The sequence below is a fragment of the Neurospora tetrasperma genome (assembly GCF_000213175.1).
Source record: "Neurospora tetrasperma FGSC 2508 unplaced genomic scaffold NEUTE1scaffold_3, whole genome shotgun sequence".
NCBI lineage: Eukaryota > Fungi > Ascomycota > Sordariomycetes > Sordariales > Sordariaceae > Neurospora > Neurospora tetrasperma.
In genome coordinates, this window is record NW_009799101.1 from 3,548,430 (window position 1) to 3,567,303 (window position 18,874).

General features: G+C 51.5%; 7 protein-coding genes across 7 annotated transcripts; 4 read left to right on the forward strand and 3 right to left on the reverse strand.

Moving 5' to 3' along the window:
* Positions 1-977: 977 nt before the first annotated feature.
* Positions 978-2,795, forward strand: NEUTE1DRAFT_146567 (60S ribosomal protein L2; the record flags this gene model as incomplete). Its single annotated transcript, XM_009852882.1, has 4 exons — positions 978-1,049; positions 1,330-1,858; positions 1,921-2,018; positions 2,072-2,795. The coding sequence occupies 4 exons, from the start codon at positions 1,038-1,040 to the stop codon at positions 2,195-2,197; spliced, it is 765 nt and encodes a 254-aa protein (XP_009851184.1).
* Positions 2,796-2,830: 35 nt separating this feature from the next.
* Positions 2,831-4,893, forward strand: NEUTE1DRAFT_63665 (adenosine kinase; the record flags this gene model as incomplete). Its single annotated transcript, XM_009852883.1, has 3 exons — positions 2,831-3,200; positions 3,400-4,354; positions 4,427-4,893. 3 exons carry the CDS (start codon positions 2,831-2,833, stop codon positions 4,464-4,466), a joined length of 1,365 nt encoding a protein of 454 aa, XP_009851185.1.
* A 1,034-nt stretch (positions 4,894-5,927) lies between these two features.
* On the reverse strand, positions 5,928-6,477 carry NEUTE1DRAFT_117067 (uncharacterized protein; the record flags this gene model as incomplete). The annotated part of the gene is made up of 1 exon (XM_009852884.1): positions 5,928-6,477. One exon carries the CDS (start codon positions 6,413-6,415, stop codon positions 6,158-6,160), a length of 258 nt encoding a protein of 85 aa, XP_009851186.1.
* A 23-nt stretch (positions 6,478-6,500) lies between these two features.
* NEUTE1DRAFT_146569 (uncharacterized protein) lies at positions 6,501-9,839 on the reverse strand (the record flags this gene model as incomplete). Its single annotated transcript, XM_009852885.1, has 4 exons — positions 6,501-8,566; positions 8,621-9,498; positions 9,553-9,666; positions 9,772-9,839. The coding sequence occupies 4 exons, from the start codon at positions 9,813-9,815 to the stop codon at positions 6,501-6,503; spliced, it is 3,102 nt and encodes a 1,033-aa protein (XP_009851187.1).
* Positions 9,840-10,888: 1,049 nt separating this feature from the next.
* NEUTE1DRAFT_82351 (uncharacterized protein) lies at positions 10,889-12,098 on the forward strand (the record flags this gene model as incomplete). Its single annotated transcript, XM_009852886.1, has 2 exons — positions 10,889-11,513; positions 11,625-12,098. 2 exons carry the CDS (start codon positions 11,100-11,102, stop codon positions 12,096-12,098), a joined length of 888 nt encoding a protein of 295 aa, XP_009851188.1.
* Positions 12,099-12,527: 429 nt separating this feature from the next.
* NEUTE1DRAFT_101000 (cell cycle control protein cwf14) lies at positions 12,528-12,974 on the reverse strand (the record flags this gene model as incomplete). The annotated part of the gene is made up of 1 exon (XM_009852887.1): positions 12,528-12,974. The coding sequence occupies one exon, from the start codon at positions 12,972-12,974 to the stop codon at positions 12,528-12,530; it is 447 nt and encodes a 148-aa protein (XP_009851189.1).
* A 373-nt stretch (positions 12,975-13,347) lies between these two features.
* NEUTE1DRAFT_122420 (NADH/ubiquinone oxidoreductase) lies at positions 13,348-15,008 on the forward strand (the record flags this gene model as incomplete). The annotated part of the gene is made up of 7 exons (XM_009852888.1): positions 13,348-13,470; positions 13,524-13,585; positions 13,721-13,867; positions 14,102-14,212; positions 14,297-14,697; positions 14,769-14,845; positions 14,917-15,008. The coding sequence occupies 5 exons, from the start codon at positions 13,428-13,430 to the stop codon at positions 14,306-14,308; spliced, it is 375 nt and encodes a 124-aa protein (XP_009851190.1).
* Between the last annotated feature and the right edge of the window lie 3,866 nt (positions 15,009-18,874).

The following is an 18,874-nucleotide window of genomic DNA, read 5'->3' on the forward strand; positions in this document are numbered from 1 at the left end:
ACGACGCTGCTCCTGCCTCTCGTCCCAGGTCGGGAGGGCCTGCATCCACTGCATCGGTCGCTTGAACGATTTGAGTTCACAAACCCAAGGTCTTGCAGCGAAACGGTCCACATAGCAGAACCACGGGCCTGAAGAACTCCAAAATCGCAGCACAAAAGTTGCGATCACGATGAGTAGTCCATCCGACGGCTGGTAGTACAACGCACTCATGGATTCAGTTGATCACACCTATCAGATTGTTAGAACACCCTCGGAATAGAGATAAAAAGGTAAATGAGATAAATCTGCCGTACTTAACTACCTCTAAGAGCATGCAGTTGTTTATTTGGTCGCTCCTGCGTTGAAAGTCAACATTGCTGGCATCACTGCAGCGCGTCAATCCGACGAGAGTTGTGAAGTTGGGCGGATGACGATAGGAAGTGGGCGGCGTTCCTGCTTTTGGCGTGATCCGGATGCCGCGTACCGTGTGATCAAACTACAGTGGAAGACGCTGCACTGTCCGTCGTACTTCAAGTTCATCCGTCGCGCTGCGAGATGCAATGCGATTTACGAACAGCATCATCACACCCCAAACAATAGACAGAAAGAATAAGGGGATTTCACAGAAAGATGTGAGCTCAAACAAGTTCCAAGATGTCGCAAAGACCCATGCGCCACTATTTGTAAATACTTTCAAGTTGCTTTGATGGAAATAACAGCGATGAGACGTGAATGGCACAAGGCTCGCTGTGGAGGGGAGGGGCACCAGTCACGGTCGTTTCTAAGCGTGTGGTTGCGTCTCCACGTGACGCAATTGAACAGTTAGAAGAGCGCAAGCCACAGGTCCCTTGCTTCGCGCCACACTTACTCCCCGCGTTAGGGCAGCTTGGGGAGCCGCACAGGCCTAGTGTGTGGCTTGTTTTCGCGCAAGTCCACACAAGAATTTGGAAAAATATCGTCTTGCACTGACTTCGGGAGCTTTTTACGAAGCGCAACTCAACCTTCAACTTACCGAAACCCGGCCTTTACTTTCAGTCATTTGAGGTAGGAGGGACAAAATGGGTCGCGTCGTAAGTAAATCCCGATATCTTCATTATCCAGCTGTTCTCTCGAAACGATCGCGACGAAATTTCCAATCTCGAAAACCGACGACGACGATGGGGGGAAACCGACAATCGCATAAAATTCGGCGCCCAGGGCGGCAAGGGGGCGGCGATTTGGAGATTTGGAAGTGATCGAATCGAGAGGATATTTGGGATGCACCAGCACATGGCCCCAAATGGCAGAGGAAAGGCTCGGAGCACGAAACGGCAATGATGTCGATGCTGACCATGCATCTTCTACCCTCAGATTCGCAACCAACGTAAGGGCCGCGGTTCCATCTTCACCGCCAACACCCGGTTGAACAAGGCCCCGGCTAAGTTCAGATCCCTCGACTATGCCGAGCGCCACGGCTACATCCGTGGTGTTGTGAAGGAGATCATCCACGACCCCGGTCGTGGTGCTCCTCTCGCCCGCGTTGTCTTCAACTCCCCCTACAAGTTCAAGAAGCAGCGCGAGACCTTCATCGCCAACGAGGGCATGTACACCGGCCAGTTCATCTACGCCGGCAAGAACGCTGCTCTCACCGTCGGCAACGTCCTCCCCCTCGGCTCCGTCCCTGAGGGTACCGTCGTCTCCAACGTCGAGGAGAAGGTTGGTGACCGTGGTGCTATCGGCCGTACCTCCGGTAACTACGTCACTGTTGTCGGCCACAACCCCGAGGAGGGCAAGACCCGCATCAAGCTTCCCTCCGGTGCCAAGAAGGTTGTCTCCAGCAGCGCTCGTGGCATGATCGGTATCGTCGCCGGTGGTGGCCGTACCGACAAGCCCCTCCTCAGTACGTTTTCCCCGGTACATGTGGTCCTCCGAAATGAGCGGAAGTGCTGATTAATTTTACAGAGGCTTCTCGTGCTAAGCACAAGTTCGCTGTCAAGCGCAACAGCTGGCCCAAGACTCGTGGTGTTGCCATGAACCCCGTCGACCATCCTCACGGTGGTGTAAGTTTTACAGGTGTCCAGAACTCTGAACGCGAGCTGACATGGTGCTACAGGGTAACCACCAACATATTGGTAAGGCTTCTACCATCTCCAGGTACGCTGCCCAGGGTCAGAAGGCGGGTCTCATTGCCGCCAGGAGAACTGGTCTCCTCCGCGGTACCCAGAAGACCAAGGAGTAAAGCGATTTCTTGTTTGTCATCCGGGCTGGGGTTTCTGGGATTGCATTGGTCTTTGCTGCTTTGTAGTTACGGTACTGCGAAGGCGGCTGGGAGACTTCCTCTTTTTGCAAGCATCTTGGGACGTACCGGAATAAAAATGATTCCCACACAAAGCAGCGAGACGGGTGCCAGATGCGAGCCGTGGTCCTTCAGATGGTGAGCGAGCATGACCCTCGAGTTCAGGGCGCGTCAATCACATCAAGGAAACTCGGAAGGGCATGATAACTATCATCCTAGGCAAATTGATGAGCGGACATGATCGTTTTTCTTCGGTCAAGAGGAAGCAACTACAGTTACTGGTCTACACGTTGTGACAAGACTATGTATGAGGGGTAATGCGAAAAGGAGAGAAGACTACGCGGCATCTGATACTCTTGATGCTAGCAGGGAGAAACTTGATACCCAATTGCTCTACGCTGTTGTGTATGTACTGGCACCTGACGTCAAATTCTGGAGACGATGGACCGTCTACTCGGATTGTAGTAGCTCCTAAATTTACTCCCATGTGCATTGCACTACAGCAACACATGCTCAATTTTAGCGTGGTGCGTTATCGTGCAATCTCCTCGCGGTATCACCGAACTGAGGTCCAAAATGCTTTTGATACATCCAATAACTCGACCACAACGTTTCATCACCGGCAAGTTTGAGTCTTTCATCGGTGTCTCATTTGCTGTTGGAGCTCGCCGACATGGTCAACCCAGTGCTGCTGGGGCAACTCGGAGTTTCTACTCCACCGCCCCAGTGAATCCATTCCCTGCGGCGAATCCTTCCACCTCGAACCTAGTGCGCGGTTGCGACCCCGCCGTGGGCTGCTTCTCGCTGTCAGCTTCGAATCTTATCCCAGTCAACAACTCTTTCCACACAACAACCCCAAGTCGCTTCAGCATTCGTAGCAACTCGTTCAGCAAGATGGCCGCCACCAAGGACTACAGACTTCTCTGCCTTGAGAATCCCCTTCTCGGTGAGTCCTACTCTTTCCCGCCAGTCTCATCTTGTTTACACCTGAGTTGGCGCCTATCAAATTTCTCTGGCAGTTCGGGCGCATCCAGGTTTTCCATACTCCCAATTCGCCTCGCAACACACGGCGCAACCCTTCGTCCTCCCTCGTTCGCAAAAACCTGCATGATGCAAGTGAGCTGTAGCTAACAATCGCATCTCAGACATCCAAGCCTTTGGCGATGAGGCTCTCCTCGAGAAGTACGGCCTCAAGGCCAACGACGCCATCCTCGCCGAGGAGAAGCACCAGGGCCTCTTCGAGGACCTCCTCCAGAACTACGATGCTAAGCTGATCGCCGGTGGCGCTGCCCAGAACACCGCCCGTGGTGCTCAGTACCTCCTCCCTCCCAACAGCGTCGTCTACCTCGGCGGTGTCGGTGACGACAAGTACGCTGCCATCCTTCACGATGCTGTCAAGCAGGCTGGCCTCCGCGTCGAGTACCGTGTCGACCCCAAGATCAGCACCGGCCGTTGCGGTGTTGTCATCACTGGCCACAACCGCTCCATGTGCACTGAGCTCGGTGCCGCCAACCACTACGACCTTGAGCACTTGAAGAAGCCCGAGGTTTGGTCCCTTGTCGAGAACGCCGAGGTCTACTATGTCGGCGGCTACCACTTCACCGTCTGCCCTCCCGCCATCATGGAGCTCGCTAAGCAGGCTGCCAGCGGCAACAAGCCCTTCATCCTCTCGCTCTCCGCCCCCTTCATTTGCCAGTTCTTCAAGGAACCCCTTGATGCCTCCGCTCCCTACTGGGACTACGTGATCGGCAATGAGGGCGAGGCCGCCGCCTACGCCGAGTCCCACGGCCTCAACACCACCGATGTCAAGGAGATCGCAAAGGCTCTTGCCAACCTTCCCAAGGAGAACACCCAGCGCAAGCGCGTTGCCATCATCACCCAGGGCACCGAGCCTACCATCGTTGCCATCCAGGGCGAGGATGAGGTCAAGGAGTACCCCGTCCACTCCATCGACCCCGCCAAGATCAACGACACCAACGGTGCCGGTGACGCCTTCGCTGGCGGCTTCGCTGCCGGTGTCGTCGAGGGCAAGTCCATCGAGGAGTCCATCCACATGGGCCAATGGCTCGCTAAGCTCTCCATCCAGGAGCTCGGTCCCTCGTAAGTTTTCACAACTCTCGTCTCCGCAATACTTTTTATTCCAGATGTACCAACTGACAACGTATGTAACAGCTACCCCTTCCCCAAGCAGGCTTACCCCGGACACAACTAAATCTGGGAGACCAGTTTTGTTGGCTAGCAGGGCGTGAATTGAAAAAGAAGTAGAAGAGTTGTTAGTAGAGCGTTCTTGTTGTTCAGCGCAATAGGAGAAGAGGCGTTGGTTGTAAGGTATCCAGGAAGCCTTTTCACATCAGGCTTAGGTCACTTGACTGCATACACATGGTTCAAATTTTGGCATAGGATCATGAGTAGTTATCCTCGTCACAAAATGGGTTTCAACAACGGCACAATATACCACGGGTTTTTACGGCATCAATATCTTTATGTTTACTCCCGCTAGGGTTTTGGTTTGAATAGTAGTGTGAAGAAAGCTGGTACGAATGAGCGCGAGAAGCTGGAATGACTGTAAATAGGGGTTGGATCCTGACAGCGGACCTGATCGACTTGACATCAAGAACCTCGGCTCTCCTTCTCATGTGCTACCATTTTGGCCATCTAAAGTGTTCCTCTTGGAATCACCTATATTATTGGGCCCCAAGGTGGTATGTCAAATTCCTCGTTGGAATGGGTTTCGCGTCGGCCAAGGGGATACATACCGTTCCTCCTGTATCAGGGTCCATGGGTTTCCAGCTTGAACAAGTTCGACTTGGGTACGAGCGATTCTTTCTCTCCCTCCCTCGGGATTTCTTCTTTATCATCATTTTTTTCTTCTTCTTTATTTTCTCGGAGGGGGCATGCTGAGCGAGATCCACCGTCACAGTGCTCCTTTCGGCTTGGTCATGACTGACAAGAGGTTCTGCTTACCCAGCCTACTCAACTCGGATCACTTTCGAGTCTACGGCTCGACTCGATAGAAGAGAGACAGCAAAGTCTTCCCTTCCCTCAACCACGTACCTCTACATATGGTGACACTACCCATCTTTCCCTAGTTGTCGGGCAAACTACTACAAGGGTGATCTCGGAAATACATCTATTTATTTGCAAGGAAGGAAGATCAGCCAGAGGCAGCGTACACATGTCCCGACCAGATAGGTGTAAGATGACTAGCATTGACACATTCAGAGACATGGTGTATGGTAATATAGCTTTGATTTTCCTCGTCGAAGTTCTTCTTTAAAAGTCATGTGTCGAAGCGCGCGTCTGTCAATCTGGTAAAACTCAAATTCAGTTTTTGGTTGTGTTGTTCAGTATCTTTCGTTCTTCTTCCTTGCCTTCATTCCTCTCTGGGTAAGCTTCAACATCTGGAGCGCCCGATGCCTCTTTTGCTCAAATCCTCGTCATTTTTTTTTCACCTTAAGAACGGAAACCCCACTGCTTCTTGATTCTTTCGCGTCTCTGCAACTCTTCACCTTTTGCCTCCTTCCAAAAAGCCCTTTCATACACATACTTGGGTCAATAGTAATACGCTGTTCCTGTCACTCAAAAGAGGCGAGACGAAAGCAACAAGAACCTGCATAATTGCCTCCAGTGAGTGGCAGGACCAAGGGACGATTAAGGTCGAATAAGACCAAACGCGCAAATAGTGAAATGAATCCAAGATGCGTGCGTGATACGCCACTAGTAAAGGAAGCACGAGGCTGTGCGAAGCAAAATAACTCATTGGGTGGGTGATCACCTTGCTGACTGAGTTTTGCAGATTCCTTTTCAAGCGCGTTCCGTCTTGTATTCCATATGCCTCATCATTCTTCCCCAACTCCTAAGGGAGGGACAGCGCAGACGTGCAGACAATCAATTGTCGGGGTATTAACGGCAGTCAGAATGACTGAAGCCTCCAGCATGGTATGGCAAGAAGCTATCGCAAATGTTCTTATCCGGTTTTGCCATCTGTTGACCCCAATGTAAAATCGGGTTCTGTGAATCATCGCTTAAGTCATCGTAAACGTGTTGTCGCAAATCCTCGTCGTGTCGGCGTCTAGTACCAACAATACTATGGACTCCGGAACAGACTAAGCAGATGGGTTCCTTAACGCAGATTTGTAGGCGAGAGGCACGGCCGACCATTCAACTGTTGTTGCCATCATTGAAGAGTACCAGGATGGTAAAAAAAACCAGTGTTTGTGTTTTGACGTATGATCAACGTCGGCATTCAGCGCTTGGGGAACCCAGGTGGGGGCTGGGGTCTTCCGCCAGCTTCGAAGCCTGGAGGTGCAGCAGCGAAGGCAGCCGAGGTGCGCCCGTATTCGTTAGCCCAAGCGTTCATAAGAGCTTGCCTATTGTACTCCTCCACCTGAGAAGTGGCATATGTGTCTGCGTTTGACTGGTTGAAGGCATTTTGATGTGCGGTCCTGGTAGCCATGCCACTCTGTCCGAAGCTGTTGACCGCGTCAAACTGTCCTCCGTTTCCATATGCGCCACTAGGGCTCGAATTTCCGTGACCAGGTCCGAAGCCTGGGGGAATCCTACCAACCAAACCGGCGGACTTGGGAGCCGCCGACACGCCGGGGTTGCGATTGGGAATAGCGTCCCAGTGGGACTTTGCTGGCAAGCCCCAAGGACTATTCACTGGCGGCAGGCTCGAAGTTGCACCCGAGAAGGACATAGAGGAGAAGGGGGAGTTGGGCATGTCACCCCACAGCCCAGGGGGGTTGCCGACAGCAGGATTCCAACTGGAACCAGCCCCGCCGACATTGGATCGTTGTCTCGAATGCGAAGCTGATGTCTGTCCCAGCTCCGGCCATACGCCGCGGGGAGAAGCAGACCGATGCTTTGCGGAAGTGGACGGGATAAGGCTGGCCAGCTGGTTGGCCAGTTGCTGCTCAACAGTGCTAGGGCCAGTGGTAATCGAGGCTCCTGACGGAATTGCGGTGTTACTCATGCTCTTAGAATGCAGATATGGTGATCCATGTCCTCCCCAAGGACCGGGAGTACCACGGCCCACGGAAGACCTCGGGACGTCGTTGTCAGCAGCCGCAGGAGTGTAGAAATAGTTCCAAGGCAATTGCTGGTATCCTCTGGCAGTAGCTGACCCCGGAGCTGACCCCGAAGCAGAACCATGCCCCGAGCCAGAGCCTGGGCTAGGAGACCCGAAAGCATTGCGAAGCTCGTTGGCAGTGACAGAACCAATTCCGTACGAAGTTTCGTCTGGTCCATGGCTGCTGGGCTTCCGAGTATGGTCCGTGGTATCGGGGGGAGCAAGGAAATCGCTCAAGAGCTGATACATTTGGGCGTCGATGGAGTACTCGGAGTTTGAAGCGGCCTGGGGTGCCTTTGGTGGCCGCGAAGCAGAAGCCCGGCTCACAGCAGGCTGCATCTCCTTCGGATCTCTATAGAAATCACGATCTTCAGCAAACTCGTCAAAGCTGTCCAGGGCAACCTCCTCAATAGGTGCCGTGACAGGAGCGGCAACTGGGGCAGCCACAGGAGCCGTAACAGGGTTCGCAATCGGAGCATCCACGGGAACCTGCTCAACTATGGGAGACGGGATATGCTCAGGAACCGGAAGTCCGGTCTCGCAGGCAGGTCGTTGTTCGACTTCAGGTTGCGCAACGGACTCCTGCTTTCCGCCCTCTGCATACGCGAACTTGGTGACCTCACGCGAACTCTCCATAAGTTTGCAAACCATGAGAGGGAAAGCCGAGCGTTCAGCAAGGTCGATTGCACAGAAGAGGACATCGAAGATGCGAGTGAAAGCAATGTCGTCTTCCGTAAAGCTGGCATCCTTGACGTCCTCAGCTCTGGGCTTCGGCTTGCAGGTGGTAGGATCATAAGACAGTTGACAGCCGTCATGAAGGTCGGGCCCGTTCAGGCACTTGATACCGATGGTTTCCTCGTCCTCGGGGAACTGGTATGGAACGATAGACTTGAGTTTGGTATCGCTCAGCCACAACTCGAACAGAACGGTGAGCGCGCGGCCGAGAGCCTTGCACATGTTTCCGTAAAGCGGCTCCAGGTAGGCCTGGAACTCCACGATGTCCTTGCTGTAGGAGCATAGCCAGGTCATATACACGCGCAATAGGGGCAGCGTGCGTTGGAAGGTGGCAGTATATCTGCTGGTCGTATCCGCTTTTCTCGTGGAAGCATCACCAGGGGCAGCCGGACGCCGCAGGATATCTTGAACTTCCTCGTGGAGGATGCGGGAGATCGTATGGATGACCCGAACGTTCTGCAACAGGATAAATTGGCAGGACAGAGATTTCTCGGTTGTCCAGCCAGCTACGCAGCCATGTCAGCATCTGGTCATGTCGCAATCACTGAGATTTTGCTTACCTTCAACATTCTTCTTTCCGACAACGTAAGCCGTGATGTTGATGAGGACTATTTTGAGAAGAACTTTGGTAACATCGGCCTGGTTGCTCTTGGTCAAAGCCAAAGCCAAACGCGTGTCAACCTCGGCTTCAAGTTCCTTACGCTCGTTGAACTCCTCGCCCTTTGAGTAAAAGGCATGGAGCTTGACAAACCAAGAGATCATAGCATCATCACTACCCTTGGCCGCGGCAGCAGCTTTCCGCTTTCGAAGGGTTTTGAACTCGGTTTCAAGGTTGGCCGGGGCATTCGGGTGCGGCTTGTCACAGGCGATGGCGCGGTAAAAATGGTAAACAACCTCCAGATGGTTCTCGAGGGTGGCATAAATGTGTCCACTCTGATGATGGGCAAATCCAGACTCTGGCACGAGGTCATTGGCCATTGAGTAGTAAGCCAGGGCGGTATCGAAGCGGCGATCCTTGGAGCGGATGAGGGTGCGATATCTGGCCAAGTCGCCCATATATACCAAGGTTCTGTGGCAGGACGCGGTGACAAGCCCCTCTAGATTCGCAGCGGTAGCGTCGACCCTGTCTTCTTCCGGCACAGACATGTCCTCCAGGTCGGCCATGCGGGCAATACGCTTTAGTTGTTTCATGTTGTAGCGGGCGCACACTCGCTGGAGATAGCCCTTGTAGAAATATTGGGTCGTCTTGAGGAAGGCCAGATAGAGCTTCTCTATGCTGCGCTTGTGGACGGCTTGACCAGGTCCCTGAATTTTGCCGATGGCATTTCGGTAGGCATTGGTGACCATGCTGTGGGTGCTCCAGAGGGTCTGCTCGACATCCAGTTCGCTCGCCGCGCGAATGTCAGTCCAGATGATGCTAACACAATGGAGACGGTAGCTAGCAGCGTATTAGTCAAACGTGAAGTCTTTGTTGGTCAAGGACAGCTCCCACTTTTCCATTAGCTTCTCGATCTTTTGGAAGCGAGCCTCCTCGTTCGAACCCGGTCCGCCATGCTGGATGCTTTGAGTTTCCTTGTGGATCGCAGCTCGCAGCTTCTGGGCGGCCCTACGACACCGACTTGGTTAGCAAAGAATCTCTGGTGAACAGTCCAGCCAGCAGAGATATTCCACATCTAGACAGCCATTATGCCCCGGTTCGAAGATTACTCACTTCCATGCCTCCTCGGCCGGTGGAATGGCACCTGTTGTCGCCATGATGCCGGGTTTGGGCGTAGTCGACGAGCAGTCGATGTCACCCGCCGCGGATGAAGTTGTTGTGCGGAGCAGAAAAGGCAAAGCGACGACAAATCGATGGGCGTCCCTCTGGAGGGGCGACTGGAGCCGTTATGTACGATGGTGGAGGGTGGGCGCCCGAGCAGGAGTACCTATGTATGTATGCGTAGAGTTCGGCGTGTCGTAGGTAGTCGGAGGTATACCGGACTAAATGTTGTGCAAATTCCGGGCAATTGAGCATCAAGCTCTACACTAAGCCTGGACAAACCGAGATGGGACGGTTGTACTGCAAGTGCTCCATCACTCGTTCAGAAGTTCTCTTCGGCGGATGTGCGCAGGGGGGCGCTGCGTCTCGCGGGCTGCAGGTCGACGACGGTCCGGCGATGTTGAGCACATTGGAAGGCGGGACAAAAAATTGTATGACTAGAACGGCGAGGCGAGACCCGTATCGCGGCAATCGGAGACGAGTACGCGGCGGGCGTAGTGGTGGTTGTTGCGAGGAATCCTATGCCGATCCGGTGACGCGCGCAAGGCGGAACCTCCAAAACGAAGATTGGGGGTCTGCAAAGAAAAAAAGTTGGGTCGGACGGGATCGATAGAGATGCAAAAGATGATCAAGGGGATTCACGCGCGCAATCAGGTGTGTGTGGTCCGTCCCCTCTGCCGCTCGCCAAAGAGTCGGGCCCGGGTCCTTTGACGTTGAACTGAGCTGGCCGATGTACAGGATTCCACTTGTCCCTAGGTACCTACACAGTAAGTAGACTAGTACCCTACAGCACCCACGGGCCACGGCTCACTAGCACTTGACGCTAACAATGTCCCAGAGGGCAATTGGTCCGTGCACATTAGACATAATGAAAGTGGAAGCTTTCACTCCAGTGATTTTCATCATCTGTCGACATCGGATTCCACTCCAACGATATTTGAGCTTGTGTCAACTTACAATCAGTCATATGCGAATGGATTACGTACATATCACTAGTGATAAAGAGGGTTGAACGGGATAATAGAACATCGAAGTTCTCAAATTTAAGGAGTAAGGTTGGTTGGAGAAACCACAGTATCGAATCGTGCCACGACAACGTTGCTGGTCTGATTGACTACAACCGACCTCAATATCAAGTACGAAACAAAGGGTAAAGGGAGCAAGTGGTATACCTAACCCATGACCGACAGAATTCGGGTACAAGTGGAGAGACTCCAAATAAATGTCATCGCAAACCTAGTCCACCAACACACCCAAAAGAATACCGAAAAGGCACAAACATGAAGCGGTCACGCGAACCCGAGGAGGACCCTCTGCCCTATCAACAAACAGTAACAACGACAAGCTCTCTTTATCCAAACCAACAGCAATTGAGTGATACCACCGGGACAACAACGAGCCGATCTACGAGCGCCGATGCCTCCGGGTCACCACCCGCTGCAAAGATCACTGGGCTAGATCCCACCGAAAGCCTCAGCCAACCCAGGATGCAGATGAAATGTTCGCTGCCGCCACACAAGGACACACTGGTGTTTTCGACATACTCAGAGTACGAATCCCATTACAACAGCATCCACACCAACCGGTGCCTCGAGTGCCGTAAAAACTTCCCCTCGTCTCATCTACTTGGGCTGCACATCGAGGAGAATCATGACTCCTTCACGGCTGTCAAAAGAGACAAAGGTGAACACACAGTATGTCCTGCCCTCCAACTTCTCCTCTTTCCCCTCCTGGTCCTGGCGTGTCCTTGGCCTTGCCGAGTGCCGATTCAATGTTGGAAAGCTTGCCACTAACGAACGTTCCAGTACTCCTGCTTCGTGGAAGGTTGCGAAAGGAAATGCATGACCCCCCAAAAGCGACGGATGCATCTCGTTGATAAGCACATGTACCCAAAGAATTTCTTCTTCGCGGTGACACTGCACGGTATTGACGGGCGGCAATCGATGTTGTTGGATGAACGGCGGCCGAAACAGAAACGGGTCCACAAGCCATCGGCAGCGGAAACACATGCCGGCTCTTCCGAGCCAAAGGTCACCTCCAAGTCAAAGCCTCCATCAGAAATGAAAGAGCAGATGGAAGTAGATCAGCCCGAGCCTACTCCAACATCGACGAACCCCGATGCTGATACGACAGACCAACCGCATGAGGAGGCCGTTGAGGAGCCGGCTGACGTGGATATGGGGGACTTGGTAGGCAAGATGTCTGCACTGCAGTTCGTGCCCTCCAGTGTCAGATTTGGTCGTGGTCGTGGAGGAAAGACTGGATTCGCCAAAAGGTGACAACAGAGGAAGTGCAAAAACGAGATGTGGCAAGACTTGGGCAAACCAATTCCATTAGTACTGAGCAGCTGAAACATATTATTGCACATCCATAGCGAAAACATACTGATACGGTCCTCACATTCCATGACATCATGACATAACGTGTTCGTATGTTTGTTCAATCTGCTCCCTCAACAGTAAGCGTCAAACATAGCTCTGCAAAGGAGAAAGCATCTTATCTTACCCTCTCCCCGTGAACGCCTCTTCCCTCTCCCGATGCGTGCTCGACAAAGAGATGTTGTTGGTATCATTATCGCGGCGCTGAACGGCCGTTCGTCGGCCCCCGACTTCTCATTGTTTCTCCACCACATCTCAGCCTTGAAAAAAGTTGCTTGTTCCTGCCTTCCCTCTTCAATTTTATAACCTTAAATCCTTGTCTCCTCCTCTTCAATCACCAGTAGCACACCCTCTGCACCCACAGCTCACGCACTGCACATCCTGGCCCTCCTTCAGCTCGGCCTTGGGCACGCGGCAGATGCACGTCGAGTTGAAGTTGGTCTCCTTGGTCTGTATGCAGCGCAGGCAGCAGAGCTTCTCGTAGCCGTTCTTCTTCCACTTGGCGATCAGCATCGCGTCCGCGTACCCGTTCTTGAGCAGCCACTCGTACAGCTGCTTGCTGATGGCTTCTTTTTCGTAGTAGAGCTCATAGATGTACCGGCTCCGCTGGTGCGAGATCTGGAAGATAGGCCATTTGGCCTGGTGCTTGGGTATGTTGTCCGTCGGGGCGTTCTGCGCGTCCTTCATCTTGTTGGCGAAGATGAGCAGATCCTCCTCAATGTCGGCGAAACCCTCTGGGGGCGGCTTGCGCTTCGAGGCGGGGCGAATGGCTGGCATTTTGAGGTCGTCGCTGGTCCTCGGTTTCGGGATTTAGTAAGCGGCGCTTTGAATAACGTGTTTTGCGTTGCGCTAACGTATATATTCAGAAGAGTATCGGAGTGTGTGGTGATATCGCAATTGTTTGGTTGGAGGATGGAGAACTTCAAATCTAATGAGCTGACCAGAGGAGAGTGCTGTGATCCCCGGCGTAAGTGCAGTGAACTGGCTCAAAATTGCCTGCCAGAAACGCCTTGGAATTGTGGCGCCAACGTCATTGGCCTCTTGTGATTGTGGCTAGTGCTATCAGCGCCCGCACTCTGTGTGTAAGAGCAACTGTGGCTTAGCTGGATGCTACCGACCCCGAACCGACTGCTGAAGCTACAAGCTGTCATGCGAACGACGAATCGACCGACCTTGGCGAACGGAACGGCGACAACCTCCAAAGGTCCTCGAGTCGCGAATTGGCCCAAAATGCCCATCACACCTACCAAGTACGCCATCACCACCAGGCAGTGTAAGTAACCCCAGTTGTACAAGCTGAACGAGTAACTCTGACGGACATTGTAGCGGCAAACTGGAGCGACGCCAAGCGGAGGGTATTCGCCCTTTATCGGCGATGGCTTCGTTCGGTACGTTACGAGCGAACCGACATAGAACGAGCATTTCTAGCTTTCGACGAACACGTTGGATATCGACGTATATAATGGGGGGAGTGCGAACAATCCCGACTGAGGATTCGCTAACCAGGATATCACATACAACAGACACCCGAGATGCAGTCCATGTACTCACTACCCCTCCCCATTTCGGTCATTCGCACCCGCATCAGGCAGGAATTCGAGCGCAACCGCTTCGTTAACAAGTTGCCCGTGGTGGATGTTCTGCTCACAAAGGGCCATGCCGACTATCAAGTAAGGCTCCACTTCATCGTCACTATCCACACGGACATGAATCAGGGGATCCCCAGAAACGGGCACAGCAGTGGGGTCATGTCCAAAATCTGGAGAACACCCAAAAAGAAGAGGGAAAGGGTTCCAGACAAGGTGTCAGAAGGGAATATCAGAGCGCTGGCGCATGTTATGCGTCGCGGCGATTCGGACTGATTGTTCTGGTAACTTGACGCTGACTCTCCACGCGTCTATCAGGAAACCATGAACTTTTGGCGCCAGACGACTCACATGATGTCGTACTTCAACGAGGAGAGCTTCCGTGGAGCCAAGAGACTTCCCTCCAGCTTTATCGATGGCTTCCTGCAGGTAAGCCTATACATGAAGCTCCTTTGTCTTTGATGATGGCCACTTCATCGTGCGGGTAGCTCACAGTACTCTTCTTTCATCTAGGGTCGCAACTAAGAAGAGTAATAACGAAGGGTATCAATGTCAGCCTTTCCTCTAGAGCCTATGTATATAACGCAAGCCAGATGAACATCCATGGACGCAGCCGCTTGTTCTTTTATCTTCCCCCCTTATCTTGATGGCCACTCACAGCAAGTTTTCCTCTGTCTATTTTTTTTGTCCCCCCTTGTGAATTACTACCAACCCAAGCCCCAAAACGCCGTTACCCATGCTGGTGAAAATTAACGATGAAAAGAAAGGTGAGAAACAAGAGGCTTAGGCAGACGCAGCGGCCTTCTTATCAGTGAAGTCCTTGCGCGCCTCAAGGAACTTATCCGATACGACGTCGCAAAGATCCTGAATGTCACGCAGACCCTTGCGGAGTGCCTCGACAGCAGTTGTGCCCTCTGCATGTTACTGTTAGTTCACCTCTGTATTCACGGGTCTCGCTAAGAAGTGGACGAGAAAGATGACGCACCATAGGTCTGAATTCTGACGTTCATTTTGGCTTCGGAGGGATGAGGAATGGCGTAGGCGCAAAATTCGACATCAGGGCTGTGAAATGGTGTTAGCACAGTCACAGCTCAGCTCATTAAAATGAGACAAGTAAGGCTCCCGGTACTCACTTCTTCATGATGACGTATCTGAGCGCGTTACCAAGGGTATGGCTCTCATCAAGGAACTCGAAAGAAGCGGCCGTGGGCGTAGAACCAGGAAGCTGTGCTCAGGTGTTAGTCTCGAGTCGACATGAATTCGTCATGGAGGGTTTAACGTACAAGTCTAACTTTAGTACCCTCTCCCTCCTCATACTCCTCATCTCCCTCCTCTCCTTCCTCGCCCGCATCGGCCATAGAGACATCATCCTGAGCCTCCGGCTGGTGAGAAGTCGGGGTCTCCTTCATGGTAACCTCCTCGCCCTCGTCGCCGAACTTGGTGATCTTGCCCATTTTGACTGTAGTGGTTGTTCGTAACGTGAGTTACCGGTAACTGAAAGATGGTTTGGATCTTTGGGTAAAGTTGTTGTTATTCGATTGTGTAAATCCTTCCAGGAACACACGGATGGGTTGAATTCAACAGTCGGCGGCGCGCGAGTGGTGAACAACAACCTGACTGAGCCTCTATTGCCTCTGTTATCGGAGAAATTTTTAGCGTGGAAAGAAAGAGTTTATCCGTTGCCAAGAATTTGGTACATAAATGCCAGGTTTCGCCCCCCACTAAGAAGATGGAGGCGGCTGAAAGTTAGGCGAGCAGCTACCTACCCCACCTACTGACGGGCATTGGCCTGCTCCCGCGTTCCAATGCTGAGGATACTCCACCAAGCTGAGATGAGCCTTTGGACTTCGCAACTCCACGCTGGGGACTTTGAGGTCACTCGGGTTCAACATTCACTTCCCGGACTCAGGCTCCACACTCGGTTCACTGTTTAATCGGCCAGTCTTCCCGGAATTTGAATAAGCTCTTTTGGTGTTTACGTATAGTAATCATTTCGTGACCAATATCTTGGGATTGCGAAACTCTCAGGCAAGAACACCCTCGATCACGTTGACGATTAACCCCCAACTCCAGAACCCGAGGTTCCTGGACTCTGTACTACTCAAATCATCACCATTCCCTCTTTAAAATGACTCATTGGTAGCTACGTTGTACTGGAAGGGTTTCAGAGCCATCACAAACTTTACAGTTTCTATGGCATTTTGATACGCTCCGCAATTCGAAATCTTGACTTGAGACAAGGACAGACTTCACACGAGGTCGTCATCCGTCTCCGGTCGTCAGAGAATGAGAACCAGATAACTCCAAGCTGATGGAGCTTTGAAATGTTGTTTTGAATGTTAGGGGGTAAGGGAAAGGATTTCAGCAAGGATCAAGAAACATGGAAAAGGAAAACAAGTACAGAGAGCGACGCTCGCGGTACACTGGGAGGTGGAATCGGAGGCCATTGTCTAGAAAGTGACACCATGCACACCATCCTCGACTTGGATTTCTGGTACAAGTCAACTATATCGTCTGTTATACAGCAATCCGAGTGTTTCCACAACGTGTCGTCGGTCCGAGCAGTATCGGGCTCATGATCTTCCCCAGGACAATGTTCCAGTTTCAAATACTTGACCTTCTATACTGTTAATAAGGGTTCAAATGACGTGGGGGCGTTGTCTGTATTTTTCTTTTTCTTGCCTAATTACTTGTCTTTGGACCAAGTCTAGGTATGTATCAATCGTTGCCCGAGATGCGGCGGTTCCGATAGTTGGTAGGCACTGCAGCTGGCCATGTGAGGTGGGAGGTACTCGCTGGGACATGAAACGCCTACTCCCATTTCCTCACGGGCATGTCAACTGTTCATCTTCAGTGCGTTGATACATGGTAGTGTCAAGTGACGACTGCCTGGTGGGATGGCTACCTAGGTATGTCTTGAGAACAAAACTGGGGGACTCGACAAATATAGCTTAGCTACCGTTTCAGGAGTTATACTACTAGAAAGTGATTGCAGGTATGTAGGAACTGTGAACTGCTTGGAAAGCAAACGGCAAGCATACCTAGTATCACTCTTGGTGATTCCTTGGTGTTCGTCTCGTTTTTGTTACAGATCGAATTTAATTCAGAAGCTGATCCTCATCCTACTATTTCTTCGTTATGAATCCAATAGGTGAGCAATATTGCTCTCTCGGTCTACAATATACTTGAGTTTTGTAGCTCGATGAACGGTTCGTGTGTTAGGGAGAAGGAGACAAGATGTCACAATGTTAGGAACGGTCTACTCAAAGTCTGGAAAGCATCAAAGCCGATGGGGTGGCGTAGCTATAGTATCATCGGATTGTTAGAACCCAAGTTTGTTTTCCACAATGACATCTCAACCTCTCATGTATTTTCAGTGGTTGCGAATATTGGAAGCTGCAACGAAACAACATCATGACTCGAGCTATTGATCCCGTTGAACGTATTCCAGTGCCCTCACAACTAACCGGCAATGTACATCAACCTTTAATCCGCAAACATCGACTGATTCCCAGTTTGGTTGCCGTTACACAGAATTCAGAAATAGGGGTGTCTCTTCAAGTCACTCATCGCCGGCAGACCTTGGGTATAATTAATAGGTATGGTCATCATCACCCATCATCTACACCTTGCCACAGCATCCAACCAAAGTTCATCAATCAAGAAGAACAAGGGTGTTGTTTCCGTTGGCTAGGTGGTAGGAATGATGGAAGCCAAACCTCATGGAAAGAAAAAAAAAGAAAGAAAAAAAGAGAAAAAAAAGAAAAGGCGACTGCCAGATACGTAGTCAGTCCAGCCGGCTTATCACAACTTCCATCATACCAGCCCAGCAAATAGCCGTGATCCGTCTACCTTATAAGCACGTCATCAGTTCACCATTCTTTCACTAGCCAGGGCCAGAACCGTCATGTAAGGACCCGTTCGTTCCTGGGGAAACAGTGAACAGGTAATTCCGCGGCTCGCCGAGCCGCAGATACGAAGAGATCACGAGCTAGGTAGGGGCTGGTTACCTCTATGGTGTACAACCCAGCCCTGGTTTGTTTCTTGGTCTGGTACAAAGGATCCAAAGCTTTGATAGATCTAGAAAAGCGTGCAGGTTTATATCGCGTAACGCTTTGAGACTGATATCTTCCGGTCCTGAAGGCCTTGGAGGAGATGAAGAGCAATATAAGGAGACACCTACCAGAGTCTTTTGTAGTATTACAAACTCTTGCCATTGTTCTATATCACTTTAACCGGAGGATAGCATTTCTTTCGCAGAACAATAAGAACTCTGAAGCTTGCCTGTTCCACCTATGAACGAAGAACCAACCAACCAACCAAAAACATAAACAACATAAAAAAAAACAAGAAAAAAAAAAGAAGAAAAAACAAGCAATGTATCGCAGTGTAGTCCCGTCTGACTCAAGATAAGGCGGCAAGCCGGGAGTGGACAGACATTGTGGGTAGGGGTTCATTGGTACGTGTCCTATTTCTGAGCGCGTAGTCAAGTTGTCTACCACGTCGGCTGCTGGTCTTGAGAGGCTGTTGGCAGATTTATGTTCAGTTTGTGGACCTCGTTGTGAAGTAACGTTGTTTCTCCTCTCTTCATATTCTGTACCGTCTCCGTCCTTCACCTAAAAGTAACATGAGTCGTCCTTGGATGGAATAGCTACGGTCTATTCCATCTACCGCAAGAACGAAATTATTGTCTTTCTCGGGATTTTGTCCATTCGCGGAACAGGGGCATCCAATTCAAGTTGCAGTCTTCGAACATGCTTGCATATATTCCCCAAACCCAGAAGACCCAGCAAGTTAACGGCATGGTTTAGTAATCAAGTATAATGAGGCTCAAGCATGTAATGCTACCAGTTTCATCATACCCTTTTTGGAGTCCTCCACGAATCCACGTTACCGTTGCGTGCTGTCTCTGCTTCGAGTGCGGTGTTGAAAAGGGATAAGTCTTGGCTGGAATGCTCGTCGGAAATATCAGCATGCAACGCTTATTAGATGATGCCTGGTGATATCAGAGGGCATCAAATATTGAAGCCAACACGAATTGGTAATTAAACCCTGAAAGCGGGAAGTTTTCGAACAGCCGACAGCCAAATT